Source organism: Euleptes europaea, chromosome 3, assembly GCF_029931775.1.
Source record: "Euleptes europaea isolate rEulEur1 chromosome 3, rEulEur1.hap1, whole genome shotgun sequence".
Taxonomy (NCBI): domain Eukaryota; kingdom Metazoa; phylum Chordata; class Lepidosauria; order Squamata; family Sphaerodactylidae; genus Euleptes; species Euleptes europaea.
In genome coordinates, this window is record NC_079314.1 from 78,182,398 (window position 1) to 78,198,831 (window position 16,434).

General features: G+C 38.9%; 1 protein-coding gene across 1 annotated transcript in view; it reads left to right on the forward strand.

The window, feature by feature from the left end:
- Positions 1-16,434, forward strand: part of TMTC2 (transmembrane O-mannosyltransferase targeting cadherins 2) — a 229,399-nt gene that overhangs the window by 183,708 nt on the left and 29,257 nt on the right. Inside the window, exons 8-9 of the mRNA XM_056846658.1 lie at positions 2,303-2,424; positions 12,190-12,271. Of these exons, the coding sequence (XP_056702636.1) occupies positions 2,303-2,424; positions 12,190-12,271 (204 nt within the window). The remainder of the gene's footprint in view (positions 1-2,302; positions 2,425-12,189; positions 12,272-16,434) is intronic.

The following is a 16,434-nucleotide window of genomic DNA, read 5'->3' on the forward strand; positions in this document are numbered from 1 at the left end:
AGTAGGTGTGACCCTGCACATTATATTGATGTTTTTATTAACAGATCAACAATGACAACCTCAGATCTGAGCCTAAGGGCCAATGTAAATGATATGGCATCCCCACCATTTTACCTCTGGAATTCCCTCCGTTTACAAACACCATGGGGGCCTGATCCTGTTCAAGACAACGGTACAGGGGAAGGAGACAGGGAGGAGAGAAATGGCATGGGAGACAGGAGAGGGTCCTGTCTCCCATGCCATTTCCAAGAGCCCAAACACCCTCATGGGAGGTTGGGCTCTTGGAAACAGCAGGACAGGCAGGAGCCGCTCCTCCCCCACACCATGGCCCTGTGAAGGATCGAGCCTTCATGGTCTTTGGAAACTGAGCTAATTGCAAAGGTAAAATGGCGGTAGTGTCCATGGGGACACTGTCTCATCTAGTTTGGCTCTCAGACTCCATGCACTGAACCATAAGTTTATTATTTCAGTGTTTCTCTGTTGTATTTCTCTGTTGTATTTTTGCTTTAAGCCAAAAATCAACAGATTGCTTGAACCACCTGTTAATGAATTTTAAATAATAAAACTTTCAGATACAAGTGTTTGTACTTTGGCTCAGCAAATAACAATGCAAGTATTTTTTTTATTGTGCAATCTTAGACTGTGGCATTTTAATAAGTGCCTGCACACTTTTCAAAATTGCACTCAGATTTCCATAAATGCATACATCCTTTATGACAAAAACTTATATTTCAAATGTATATTGCATGTGTGTGTGTATTCTGAACAATTATTACAGATTGTATCAAGAGGCAGAAGTCCATTAATCTTCGTGTGTCTGAGAGGCTACGTTGCCAAATGGACCTTGTATATGGAAGTTTTTATTTTTAGTATTCACTTCAAAGTATTTTTCAAATTAATGAAGTTAAGGGTGATAGTGCTGAGATAAATGGGACTCAGTGCACTTTATGAGCACATGCATACAACCTATATCATGTAGACAGTGTAAATAAGAGGATTGTATGGCTCTTAGAATTTTTGTAACAAGCAATATCACTTTTCAAAATATTTCAAGCTTTTTTGCTTCTAAAATGGCATGCTTCAGGATGCCGAAAAATCTAAGGAAGTAAAAATCTATTTATTTTGACAAAAAATAATAATAATTTACTGGGCTGAAACATTTTGGGCTGGGCTCTTTCTTTTTCCATTTGTAATCATCATTTGTTTGTATTTCACAGACTGATGTTGATAGAGGAAATGCTGTTGCTATATTCACTATTGACATAGTTAGAAACTGCTATATGTCATATACTTGAAGTTTATATTGAGATATGAAGCATTTTGCTTCTTGTGTGTATATAGATCTATGTGCATATGTAAATATACAGAGGGAAAGTGTTCACAGAGGCACACTTACATGTTCAAAGTCTTAATTTCCCAGATAACTTTGAAAGTATCTGATTCATCCATTTTGTGCCATATGACCACTGCTGGTGGTGATATAGGAGAGATACTGTTGTGTAAATAAATCATATAAATATGGTTTTATTTTTATATTGCTGGCATTCTGATAGCAAAGCCTTCCAGTGGAAATTTTATATTTCTAATGTATTTATATGAATTCTTTTGCAAGAGAGAGATAGTAATGGTGGCAAAAAATCCCAGGTCTCTAGAAGGAGTGGTTTTACCAGTGATAAATGAGGTACCAGTTTCCATTAGGGCAGATTCAAAATCTTGTGATCTGGACACTATTTTTCACCTGGGCCCTGCTGTGTTGCTGGATAGGAACGTTTTGGTAATGGCCAGGAGTGAATTTTATCTTTTTATTTTTGTAGAGGCTGCAGCTTTTCAGGAGAGGTGAGATCCTGTCATGATATTTACTCTTGTCACCTTTATTTTGTCACCTGAGTAATTTAATGCAGGGCTGCCCTTGAAGATGAGTCAGTTGCTCTGACTGTTCACCTCTTGTGACGTGTCACTGGCTGCCATTTTCTTCCTGCCCAGTTTAAGGGTGTGGTGCTGTCATTTCAAGTTCTCCACGCTTTGAGACTCATATATCTACTGGAGCTCACCTTGTCTTTGTTTTCTGCAAGCCAGATCTTGTTCCATGTACCTCTATTTCATGAATTAAGAACATATGCAACAAAGAGCAGGGCCTTTATTGCAACTGTTGGGTGGATGTTTTTGTGTGTGTTTGAGTGAGTGTGTGTGAGAAAAACAATTCCATCTGAACAGAAGGTCTTTACAATTAATAAAAATAATTACAGCTCATCAACTTTCCTATTTTCCATGTGTTCTGAAGGGTCTCTGTTTTGCTCCATAGGGGAAGCCTACATGAGACTCAGCAGATTACCCGAAGCGGAGCACTGGTATGTGGAATCACTACACTCCAAAACAGACCATATCCCAGCTCATCTAACGTATGGGAAACTTCTAGCTTTAACGGTAAGTTAACCATTACCAAAAAAGCAATGCTTTTTTGAGAGGGGAAAAATGCTATTGGTGAGCACTCTACTAGTCGGGCCATATGACTCATACTTACCTGGGTAGCCAGAAAACTATCTCTGTTTTTACCCTGTTAATTCAACCATCAAAAGTGTCATAACTAATGAAATACCAGTCAAGTTTGACTGGGTAGTAGTCAGTTTTCCAACTCACTCACTAAACCTCTCCCCCAAGGCCCACCCTACTTATCCAGACCATCCTGTTCTTAACACAGCCCTTCCAAGGCATGAGGAAGAGACTATAAGAAATATTTCTTTCACCACAGAATTTTGGGATAGTAGAGGAAAAACAGATGTGTTGCTGCATTTCTTCCCTTGAATCTGGCTCCTGAAAGAAATGCATTGACCCTCCTCTGGAACATCGGAGATATTTTCAGGAGGATCAATGCTTGCTCCATCTGTCAAGATCCCTGTTGGTGGCCACCCACTGGCAGTTAGGAATTTTGGAAGGTTTTATTTTGTTTTAGCTTGTCCCCAAGGGATTCCACATCATTTGATTCTTGTTTTGTAAGTGTAGGTTCGGTGCCAGAGCACATGCTTTACAAGTAGGACTGTGAATTAAGTAGGACTGAGTTACAGTCATAGTTAAAAGATCTCAGGAAGCAATGTAGGGAAAGATCTTTCTCTGCCTTAGCTCCTTGAGAGCCCCTACCGCTCCAGAGTAGAAAGTACTGAGCTAGGGATTGGTTGGATCAATCAAGGCAGCTCCATCTGTTATATAACCTTGTTTTATACAACAGCAGCCTTTATCTAACCACACATGCCAAAGACTTAAGGGCATTTACATTCTCTTCAGAGGCAGCTGTGATTTCTGCCAATTTCCCTCCTCCCACTATAGACCCCCCACTGTGCCCCCTATGCTGCTGTTGTGGATGTGCTGACCTTCAGAAATAAAATGAAGGGGTAGCAGAACCAGAAAGAAAGAACCATTGGAAGTCACCATCTCCTCCCAAGAACACAAAGTGACCTTAAGTCTTCAACATTGTGTGATTGGATTAAGGCCATTATTGTGACGGTACTAAGAAAAACAGTGTCAAGCAGATAATCTAACTGTGATCTATAAAATTGCACATGTTTAATTTGCTTAGATTTGTACAAGCTTAGTATTTGAGTTATGTATCTGAGCAATTTTGTGAACATTTGATATATCTTTCACTGAGTGATAGTATGACAGATTATATTTCGAGAGAGAGAGAAATCAACCTAACCTAAACTGTAAGAGAATCATTGGTGAGATTGTGATCATCAGGCCTAAAGTCACCATAAGAAATATTGTTTCACAACCCATATACAAAATAATAATATAAGTTAATATTTAAAATTATACCACACTGGGATGTTTCCCCCCAGAAAGCTTAAGAACAGCAAAATTTAGTGGTTAAGGAGCGAATAATTTGAAAGCCAGTATTGCAAAGGCTTTATTTTCATTGTACTTATTTTTGTTTTCTGACAGCAGTACTTAGATATTTGAAATTATATTGCACTGTAATCATCCTGGTCTAAAGTACTTAAGATATCATAATCTAGTGAAGCTCTTAAGGAGCAAATAATTTGTAATTTGTCTGTTTTCTGAAGGGAAGTATATTTTATTTTGAAAAGATTTAACATTTCAGTTTTCCTGTTTCCCTAAGACCTAAATGGCAGGACCTTTGTTATGCAGAGTAGTTATAATTTGAACAAAGCTTCTAGGGGCAAAAATTTCATTCAGGAAACATTACACAGAACTGGAGATTGAATTTCTCATAGATCTAGCTGGATTTATAGCTAGGCATTTAATCAAAAAATGTCTTATCTGTGCAATGAGAAGCTACCTTGTACTTTTTGTTCCTGAAGATTCCAAGCAGACAAGCGTAAGTTAACTCTGGATGAAGAAAGTCGGTATAGACAAATATTAATTACTGAGTTTAATTTCCCAAAAGTGTTTATGTTGGTTGAACTTCTTTCACCATAGTGTACTGACATTAGTCAGGGTGGACTTAATCTCAGCAGCCATTGTGTTAGACTCTATTGGATGGATTGATTTTGCTGGTAGTGATTGATTGTGTATTACCTGCAATAGCCATATGGCTATATAAAAATAAAGGGTGGACATACCATGCTGGCCATAATTAGACAAGGAATAGAGAATAAAACTGCTGATATCATACTGCCCTTGTACAAATCTATGGTGAGACCACACTTAGAATATTGTGTACAGTTCTGGTCACCACACCTAAAAAAGGATATTACAGAGCTTGAGAAGGTGCAGAAAAGAGCAACCAAAATGATTAGGGGACTAGAGCAACTGTCCTGTGGGGAGCGGTTAAGATGCTTAGGGCTGTTTAGCTTGGAAAGAAGGCGGCTAAGGGGAGACATGATAGAGGTCTATAAAATTATGCATGGTTTGGAGAGAGTGGACAGGGAGAAGTTTTTCTCCCTCTCCCATAATACAAGAACGCGGGGTCATCTGCTGAAGCTGGATGGTGAGAGATTCAAAACAGATAACAGGAAGTATTTTTCACACAACACATAGTTAAATTGTGGAACTCCCTGCCCCAGGATGTGGTGATGGCTGCCAGCTTGGAGGGCTTTATGAGGGGAGTGGACATATTCATGGAGGAAAGGGGTATTCATGGCTATTAGTAAGATTGGATACTAGTCATGCTGCATACCTATTCTCTCTAGTATCAGAGGAGCATGCCTATTATATTGGGTGCAGTGGAACATAGGCAGGATGGTGCTGCGGCAGTCGTCTTGTTGGTGGCTTCCTAGAGGCATCTGGTTGGCCACTGTGTGAACAGACTGCTGGACTTGATGGGCCTTGGTCTGATCCAGCAGGGCCTTTCTTATGTTCTTATTATAACCCTACTAGCAGGTTCATAGCCTATAGGTGGTGTGTCATCCATGGGTAAGTGGATATTGTTGTCACAAAGGATTTTGATCGAAAGTCATGTTTACAGTATTTCTAGCTGCCATTGTTTTAGCTGCTTGAGTGCCATAGAAGGGCAAGGCAATGTTAGGATTAGCTTGGTGCTTAAGGGGATATTGGAAAGCCAAGACTTGGAAGCGGAGACTTCAAAAAGCATTTGTTACAAAATTGTCTACATTCCATGAGCTCTAGAGTGGCATTTTGATGGAACAAATCAATTAAGTGGTTACAGATATTTTGATGGAAAGTCATTGGCCAAAGATTCTTTCTGTTATGGGACATGATACACAATTGCTAGTCTAGGGAAAAAATAATCTAGTGAAGTAATGAACAGTATTTCACTTCAGAAAATTTATGGTAAAAAATATAGGCCCTTGTGATTCAATTTCTAACTTCATCCTTTGTCATGCTAAAGGCTAGGTATGTTCTGCAACACAACTCTCTTTTAGCACAAAGAAGCAGCAGTTTAAATGTCTACACTAGGGATAAAGTGCGAGTCTGTGTCTTATTTACATTTTTATTTCAGTTAGGATTTCCAGAAGGGGGCTTCTCTTTTTGTATCCATCTGTCCTTCTGTATAATACAGAATTTATTTTGCCATCCTTAGCAAAGTTGTATATCCAAATCATTAGCATTTCCGTTGCAAATGACAGCATTTTCTAAATTTATTTTCAGAACTGGCATCTGTGAACATTGTTTTTTTTTTTTATTGGCCACATGCCATAAAATTACTTTCACATTTAAATTTGCATACATTTTGCCATCCAATTATAGCATATTAGTCTGCTTGCCAAAATTTTGCAACTCTAATTGTAAAACAGAAGACACTGTCACTTTAAAATAAATACTTCTTTAACTGCATGACATTGTTTATTGTTTATTTCTTGGTAGCAACAGAGAAAGTTGTAATTAGCACTCTTTAACTACATATATTTCAAGCTTGTTACTGGAAATTAGAAAGCTAAACAGAATTATTGGTATGTTTCATGAAAGAAGCCATCATTTCATTTTCTGACAACAGTCAAACATGTACCAATCAAGCTTATTATTTTATTAGATTGTGAATGTATGTATAATCAATAAAGCAGTTGTATAAGAATTGTGAATATTTTGTGTTCAAATTGTGGCTATCTGAGGCATTCCTATTGTCAGGTACTAGCTCTTTCAAGAATGTTGCAATAATTGTGTCCGTTTAATTTTTCATTAATGTTAATTTGTTTTAATAACAATGCTGAATCATTGCCAGAAAACTTAATTTGTAAAAGATATTATTGTTTTTATTGCTTATTACCACTTAACATTACATTTTTAGTTCTTCAGATGTTTTCAGTGGGAGCCTAAAAATGTAAGTGTGAATGTAGCCAATACTTGAGCTAACACAGAAGTACATCAGGCACTTTTTTGAGCGTACACATGCTTGAAATTGTCCTGTATTGATGGCCTGTCCACACACTGACTGACCGCATAGGAGGAGAGAGCAGGCATCCCCACAGTGCAAACATTCGGAGGAAGTGCCTACCCATACGCTCCCTCCCTGTGAGCAGCCACATTTGGAAAGCAGCGCTGTGGATCACCGGGGGTGGGGGAGTGTACACATGGACACTTCCTCCATGTGATCACAGCATACAGACAACTCAGCAGTTGCATGGGGCAGAGCCAGGGCAGTCATGCCCGCTCTCCATCCCAGCACGATCAGTGAACGTACGGATAGGTTTTCTGTACAAGGCTTTCATGTAGTATACACATGTGGCTACATTAATGCTAACAAGACCTCATCAGCATTACAGATAGATGTTATTGGCACTATGAAGAGTTTTAAACATTTGTAGCATGGGATTACCATTTGTCATCTGAGATTTGTGTGTCCTGGCAAGGTTTTTTTGTACAGCTACACTGTTTGGCTGAATATTTAATCACTGTATTAAGTTACATGATGGGAGGACAGTCTGGACATTTATTTTTCTCTCCTATCACATTCATTGGCAATATTTATATTTATCCCACCTCTAGGATCTAGGCTGATAGATCATAAGATGCTGACTGTGTCCTATTCCTTCCCAAACACACTCCTGGGAATCTTATTTTGGGTGCTACATTGTTTCTGCACTGGCATAGTAGTGCCAGCATTGGGCTTACACTGCCATAGCATTCTGCCAGTGTATCTCCAGATCTGCTGGCTTTGGAGCTTTGTTACCATCCGAAGCTGCTCTGAAATGGCCTAAGGATTTCAGCTGAAATTTCATTGATAAATCCGCTTAGTGATATTTGGGAGTCACTGTGGTCCAGTTCAGTTTTGTACCTAATGTTGGTGTTTTGGCAGTAATTGCTAATGTTGTAGCTAGAAACTCTTTGTACTTGTGTCCATTATTCTTTCTGGCAGTGGTTGTTTCTCAAATACAGATCCTAGGTGTTTGGTGGATGTATCCTTCATCAGGGCAACATCCACGGCCTTTAGAGGAACAATAACCTTTTCTCAAATCCTTCACTCCTCAGGTGTCACTTCAGGCAAATCTACAAAGTTCATATTACATTACAAGGGTGGCAGAAGGAATGAACTTTCCCATCACAGGAATGGGGTCATTAGTCTAGGTTAAGCATCTGTCATGGATCTAATTCTCCAAAAGCATGTAGTACCCGCACCATTAATTAAGTACCGCTGGGCTACATGAGAACTAAACCTTAGATTGTAACCAGCTGTTCACTTCTTAGAAACCATTATTAAATAAATGCATGTTCATATCCAGTCTGTGTTGAGATCAAACCATAGCATGTACTAGAAAAGTTCATAATATCTTAATACCCAATTGCTAATCTGGAAATAATTCCATTTAAAATGCAAAGAAAATGGCATTAGTCAGGCAGCTAAACACATCACTGAAGAATCTGCATGCAGTGGTACAATATGGTTATGACATACTTGAATAGTTCAGTTCAGATTCTGACTTAACTGATAAAAGATTTTGTTATATGCGATTCTCCAATATTTTGGTCCTCCTTGTATTAAATTCCTGTTATGGAGTTGGTATAAGTAAGTGAATATTTATTACGGTCCTAAACCAGAATGAGTTCGTATAAAAGTCAGCTATTGCTCTGTAAATCTGACTATTTCAGTTTACATATGTTGTTATTCAGGTGATACTAAGAAAGGGAACATTTATATTATTGTCTGACAGAAGATGTAAGTTTGGTAAATGCCAAAAGTTAGCACTCAACGAGCCTGATCCTGTCAAATGATTAGATTCTGTATTGTGTGACTGACAAAAAAGCTCTCAAACGGGTGTCCTTAATAGTTCTTTAAAAAGAACAGGAAAATGACACTGAAAAAAATAGTATTTGGCTAGAGTATGAAAGTTCCCTTGTAATTATTTTAACAGATTTTGTGTATAGACAAATTACATTGAAGTTGAAGAGATGACCTGCAGCAGTCTCCCATGCAGAGGGACAGAATAGGAAACGTTTTCTGTTCCCTTTTCTGTTAATGAGCATGGTTTGTCTCTTAGAACCCTTACTTCTTATAGTTGGCCTCATATTGAGTTGTAGTTCCTTACGGCATCCACCTACCAATTGGCCAATGACTTTAACACTGACTACCACAGCAACTGCAAGAAGAAGCTAAGTACACCATTGTGCTAACATATTCTGTAGAATTGATTAGCTGAAAAATAGCATTTGACATTGCTTTTTGGTCTCAGTGGAAGTCATACTGCAGACAGAAGTTTAATAAGCAAGAGCAAACTGTTCTTTTCCTGTAGGATGAGAAACCTAAGTGTGCAATGAGACATGATAATTAGCTTCCCAAGACTAATAGTGTTCTGTTTCAGGGCAGTGGTGCAAGGTATATAAACTTTAATTCATTAGCAATGGATTCCAGTCTGGGGCTGCAGTTTTGGAGACCTGCTGCAGAATGCTTTGTGACATGAAACCTTTGCCAGAGAATGATAGCTTCAATGCCCTATGTTTCTTTTTAATGTGTAGTGGTATTTGTAATCCAAATGATCTCTGTAGTTCTGCTGGGCAATTCCTATTTTTCTTTTTTTTCCCATTTATTTTCTCCCCTTGTGTGTATTGTTTTCTTTATTTCACTCACCACAATTTCCTCATGTGGAATGAAAGATTTAAATATAGGCTGGACTTGGTAGAAAACTTAAGCATGGAACTTTTTATCAATGTGAGGAAACTCTCAGTAGGAAAACATTTGCATAGGTATTGGCTTTTAGCCTCCCTGCGTTCCAGTTTACTGTTTTGTTTAGGATTTTAAATCATTTTATCACAACATTGCATCTATACGGAGGCACTTTAAGGCAAGTATCAACTCACCTTGGCTGATAAGAAAAAGTACAGGGACAACATGAACTGTATTTTCTGCTAATCAATTTCCCAGTTGTAGGGATGTCCTGAGGAACATATTTTCTGCCACAGCCCTGATTTTGTGGGCTACAAGGTTAAATAGGACAACTGTAAAACAAGTACCTCCAGTATATGAAGCTGTACCTCAACTAACTTGGAGACCACTATTCAATGCTGAACTAACTTGGAGTTCTCTATTTAGTGCTTGAAAAACATATGCAAGGGGAATCCCAGGAATCTAAGTTTTTGAATGGTGAATAGGGGTGTGCATTTAAAAAAATGATATTTTTCAGAATTGAGTATACTGGAGCCGAAAAATATGGGTAATCCTAATATCCCCAAATTACAACACTGGCATGTGCTTAGATCCAGGTTTTATTCGAGAATCTGAATTTATTCAGCTACATTATAGCCTATGGTGAAGTTATACAGGGGTCTGAGGGCGGCTGTTTTCTAAGCTAGAGGTACCAAACGTGCAGCAGAGCTGCTAGTGCCTTTCCAAAGAAGAACCCCCAAGTTTCAAGAAGATTGGGTCAGTGGTTCAGTTCAATGGGCCTCCAAAGAAGGTACCCCCATCCATTCTTCATTGTTTCCAATGGGGGAAAACAGCCTTTTTATTGCAGAACAAAAGCAAAGAGGCATGCTGCAGCAATCACTGGTCAATGCCTCCCACCCCACTGTCAAACCAGAGGATCTCTGCAGGTTTTTCTAGAACCAGCAGAACAATCTTAAGTATAGAGTGCCACCTTTGAAGCCCAGCAGAACCAAAGTCAAACCAGAGAATCCCAGCAGGGTGCTTTCCCCCCCCCCCGGAACCAAGGGCAATCCACAGAAGCCCAGAAAAACCATCTTAAGCACAAGGGGGCACTTTTGAAAACTCAGCAGAACCAAAGGCAATCCATTGACAAACCTACATACCATCATTTCCCCAAGGAAGGCCTCAGAAAGTGAGAGGGAGGGGTTTTTGTGTATATCCTCATCCTCCCCTCCCAGCAGTCTGCCCACAATCACTGCCTCAGAGGATGAGCTTTAGGTGCTGCAGCTGCCCTTCATTACAGGCTCTCCTCCCACCACTCACCCCTGCAAAAAAGAATGTTACATACATACAGATTGGTTTCATTATTGATGGTGCTTCTGTGGGTTCTGCTGGTTTCTGTCAGACACATAGGTCCCTATTCTAATCTATCCCTTTCATTTCCAACAAGTTGAAGAACAGTTTTGGTGCAGCTGTATTATTTTCAACATGTAATTTTGGTTTGGGGTGGCTGATGACTGAGTGAGCACCACCTCCAACATCTCCCTGTGCTGCACATACCTCCCTCCTGTTGCCCTGGAGACCAGTCTAAAGGCAGCAAAAGGTCATTGGGCAACTGTAGGGGAGGGGCCATGGCTCAGTGGTAGAGCATCTGCTTGGCATGCAGAAGGTCCCAGGTTCAATCTCCGGCATCTCCAGTTAAAGGGACTAGGCAAGTAGGTGATGTGAAAGTCCTCTGGCTGAAACCATTTCCATTTCCATTTATTTACTAGCTCCTTTGACCAAAGGTCTTGAGCTTAACCATAACAATAATACATAATACAACAACACATAATCAATTTACAACACCCAACGTATACTTAAGGTTAAAACGCAGTAGAAACAATTACTAAACATAGCATCACTAATACCATAACAATATATTCCCCCTGAACCAGTCTCATTGAAATCACAAAATCTGTTTCAACATTCAACTCGTAGTTTACGTGCTTGTTTTGTTTTGGAGTGCCTGGAGTGCCACTGCTGGTCTAAGTAGACAATACTGACTTTGATGGACCAAGGGTCTAATTCAGTATAAGGCAGCTTCATGTGTTCATATGTTCATGTATAGAGAGCCCTTTAAATGTTGCTATTTGGCATACCCAAGTAATCCTGAATAAACTCGAGGTTTTCAGGTTTTTTAGAGATTCTCTGATGTATATTTGGCTGGGAAAAATACCCTCAAAATATTGGTAAGGTATTTTTGAAGTATTCTTTAGGCTTGGATATACTAAATGCACATCCCTAATGATGAAAGCTTTTGGATTAAGCCCAGGGTCTGTAGCAGGAGATTCCAAGAGGATGAATCTTGAAAAGACAGATCCCAGTACACTTTTCAAAAAGACTTCAATCAGGACAGTAAAAGGATGGATAAGCCCAGCCCTATGAAAAATGATTATTATTATTTTTTATAGTATTGATTTAGCATAAAAGGAATAATAATAATGGAAGTGTGTGGATTAATGAGTAAAGCAGGGAAGAATTGAGCAATCTTTGTGTTCATAGATAATCCAGTTATTCAGTGAAATCTAGAAGATATTAGTTACATATGTTTTTCCTGTGCATACTTCTCTTATGGTACATTACACATGGCAAAATTGCAATGACTTTGTCTCCAATAATCCTCCAATAATCTATATTTCTCTTCTTTCATCAAGGGTCGTAAGAGTGAGGCCGAAAAGTATTTCTTGAAGGCAATTCAACTGGACCCTACCAAGGGAAATTGTTATATGCATTACGGTATGTTTTCAATAAACAGTGTTTCCTTGCATATTCTAGTTTACTGTGATCAAGGAAGAGTTAGATCAATGATTAAAAAAACTGCAGCTAGCAGAATATTACTGTAAAGGGAAAATGTAAGCATGCCAGAAAAAACTTCTTATCCATTCCTATGTGTAAATCAAAAGGCCCATTTCCTTTAGAAATTGGTCTTGGTTTCAAATTAAAGCACAAAATTGTTGGCACACTTGATTGGAAAAGGAGGGAAATAAATATTTCTTAAGTGCTGAAAGGTTCATGGCTCTCTTTATATATTTGAGCTAGCACTACTTGATGCTGGGTGGGCCAATGGACAATATTCCACGGTAGCATCAGTCCAGGACATCCAAGGTTCTTCTTGCAAGCATTTTAAACTATAAAGATCACCACTTCCACCATCAGATATTTACAACTGTCATTTTTGAAAGCACTGACCACCTATATGGAGGACAAAAGACAAGGGTTTTTTTGTGTTCCATGAGTACAGTGCCAAGCATATAGCCTTCAACTGTACTTGAAGATCCCTTAACAGATGCTCCAACCATAGACACAAAGGCACAATGTGCACATGTTGTGATGGCAGTCCATTAATATAAATAAGTGTCCTCATGCAGTGTGTTGCTTGATCAGTCAAGGTTGAAGTCTCCATTGTTAATACTCTGTTTAAGTAAAGACAGCATAATACAGTGAGGGTTGGTTACATTTTTATGTTGGATGTTTAAAATCTTTTGTAGAAGTTGATTCTAAACAGATACTTTGTTATTCCCTTTTTATACTGCTTCTCGTGTGGTGACAGGAAATTCAGAAATTAAAGATAAAACCTGCTGATAAAAAATAGAGGGAATTAATTTAATAGATGTGGAGAAAAATCAGCTATTGTGCAGTATATTTTTGTATAGCAATTTAATTGCACTTTCTGGTTCCAACTATTGTGTGTAAATGAGCAGTAGACATATGTTTAGAAAGTGGAAATCATTCAGATCAAGAGCAGCTTTAGAAATCAGATAACTTAAAAGGCTATTTATGCACGGGAGGTTTTGCCTTGGATTTGCTGCTCTCTAGATGCACATTTTCCCCATCTGAATTCTCAAAACTCTGCATGGGGGCTTATTGTTGAGCATTGAGAATTTGAATGGGGAAAATGTGCATCTAAAGAGTGGCAAATCCAAGGCAAAACTTCCCATGCATAAATGGCCAACTTTTGTTTTTCATGCAAGGTTTCCTGTGTGATAGAGCTCTAGTTGCGTAATAGGGTACTCCTTTGTTGGTTTTTGAAGTCTTTGTTTTACTGATTTTATGATTGTTTCATTTTAATTGCTGTTCATAGACCGGTGGTTCTCAGTCTGTGGGTTAGGACCCCAAAGTGGATCACAACTTGTCACAGGTTTGTTATGAAACCAAAAGGAAGAGTTAGAACAGGGTGTGTGGATAGAGGAGGTTCTGACAGGCTTGCTGGGAAATTTGGTTGTGCCTTTGCATAATGTATGAAATTGCTATGGAATCCAACCTGTTCACTAATGCATTAAAGAAGAGGGGAAATATAAACCTCTTCGGTATTAGCTCACTTGAGATTCTAGTGCTTTATGCTGTTGAGAGGAAATTTTTCTGGAGTTTCTGTGCGAGTGGTTCCTGAAAAGTAGAGTAAGTTTAGAAGTAAAACTAGAGTAAGTGTATAAGTATGGGCCTTTCCTTTAGACTATGCAGTGCCTTAAGTGCTTCAGTAGAATGGCTGTTGATACAACTTAAAATATGGTTTTCCCATGTGAGCTCCTGATCAAGTTCATTTTTAAATCATCAAATATGATAGGTCATTGTGCCCTGTGGTAGAAAGTACAGGTTGGGCTTCTAAGTGCATTGCCTGTGGCTGTGTCCTACTGCAAAGTAAGTTCTTCAGACATTTGGATTCTGAAAGCTGTTGTCCTACATGCACTTGTCTTAAACTAAGACCTATTGAAATCCGTGTGTTGTCTTCTCAGTACAGCCTTAGGAGCAGGCTATGCATTATGACTTGGATCCTGAGCAGCACAAGGGGGGATGAACTAGATGAAGGCCACTTTATTACTCCCCTCTCCCACTGTTCACTTCTATGGATGCCCAGGAAGAATGTGTGGAGCAAACTGTGGAACTCCCTGCTCCAGGATGTGGCTGCCAACTTGGAAGGCTTTAAGAGGGGAGTGGGCATGCTTATGGAGGATAGGACTATCCATGACTACTAGTAAAAATGAATATTAGTCACGATGCAGACCTATTCTCTCTATGGCTATAATATTAGGAGACATGGAACACAGGCAGGATGCTGCTGCAGCAGTCATCTTGTTTGTGGGCTTCCTAGAAGCACCTGGTTGGCCACTGTGTGAACAGACTGATGAACCTGATGGCCTTAGTCTGATCCAGCATGGCTTTTTTTATGTTCTTATGTTCTTAAATTGGGAGTCTCCATGGGAGGTAGAAGTGGCAAAAATTACAAATGGAGATGTACCACCAACAGAACTGCTATTTTGCTGACAATATGTAATTCTGTAATGCAACCCCATATATATCCATTATGGCGAGATCCTAGAGATTAGTTTTCATCTATGTAATGCTACAAAACCCCTACATTTACATTCAGGCATGCATATAATTTTGATGACTTGCTGGCTCATGAATTTTCATTAGTACAATGATTTTGATGAAGGGCTTCCCCTGAAACAAGTTTATTTGTAGTTGGTGCACAACACACAGTTCATTTGTTATGAAGCTTACCATCCTGTGACATCAGGTGGGAGGAAAGATTACTGCAAAAATGTGTGGTTGCTTCTTGGACTATAATGGAGGCATCTAGATGAAAAAATATAGGGAATTAATCTTTGCTTTGCTGGGTTTGAAATATCCAGGCAGAAATATCAGAGATGCAAGACATAAAAAGAAATGGGGAAATTTGTGGGTGCTGCAGCTGAAGGTGACAGCTAAATTGTACACATTGATGAAAGCTGGCTGCCAGGGATCTCTGTTTCTATAGAAAGTAGAATAGAGAACCACTAAATTGACACAAGAAAGAATGAGGTTAAGTTAGGTCATGAAATCTCATTGAGAATAGAATAACTTAGTGGTGTTGCACTAAGTAAGCAGCACTTAGATTTGGTTTGTGGTGATCATGTACATTTTCATGTATATTACCTATAAGCTATGACTTGGATCCAAGGATTTCTGCTTGCAGAATGCAATTTTCTGCTTTCCCCTTCCAGATGTAACCCAAAGTATGTCCTAAAATGCTGATAATGTGAGCAGAATTTCAGGGGGCATTTTAGACTGCAGCAGGACGTAAGACAGTCATACTTCATGGGCAGAAATCCATATAAATGCTCTATAAATCTGTGCCAGTTTAGGTATAATTTTTTAAATCAAATTTATTTCTTGATTAAATAACCCATAGTCTCCTTTTCCTCTTCCTGCTGCTCATAATAAAATATGTGGCAGGATGGTGCTGCTGCACTCGTCTTGTTTGTGGCTTCCTAAAGGCACCTGGTTGGCCACTGTGTGAACAGACTGATGGGCCTTGGTCTGATCCAGCAGGGCCTTTCTTATGTTCTTATGTGGCAAGGAATATGTATAATTTATCTCCAATTACTTATTTATTTTGCTTTTTGTACAAAAACATAGCTAGATACATAGGACATTTTCCCTCTACTACTGGGGATAACAACATCATTAATCATGATCCTTATATATCTATGATAAATGACAGTGAAATACATCAGTTTTACTAATGTAAATCTCAAAGAATAATCAAGAGGAAATTAAACTGAAAGCAGTATCCCTAGAAGTAGTGTTGCATACTAAGGAGACAAAAGTGATAAATAGCTATTAATTATTCGGCAATATTGCATTCTGTTTTGGGGTGTTTAAATGGGTTTTTTTCTCATGTTTATGCAACTATCCCATATCCATTCTCTTCTTTTGAAGATCTGCCATTTTCTATACAGCTGCTATTTTTGTTCCCTTTGAAAAGGTAGTGCACACAAGGAGCAATGACCCTATCTTCCTGCCTCTCTAGGCATACGTTTTGAGAATAGTGGCAGGATGGGAATGGAGAGTATTCCCTTTTAGGAAAGGCAGATTCCAGAGAGGCTCATCTTCCTGTCATATAACTATGTTGGTATGTG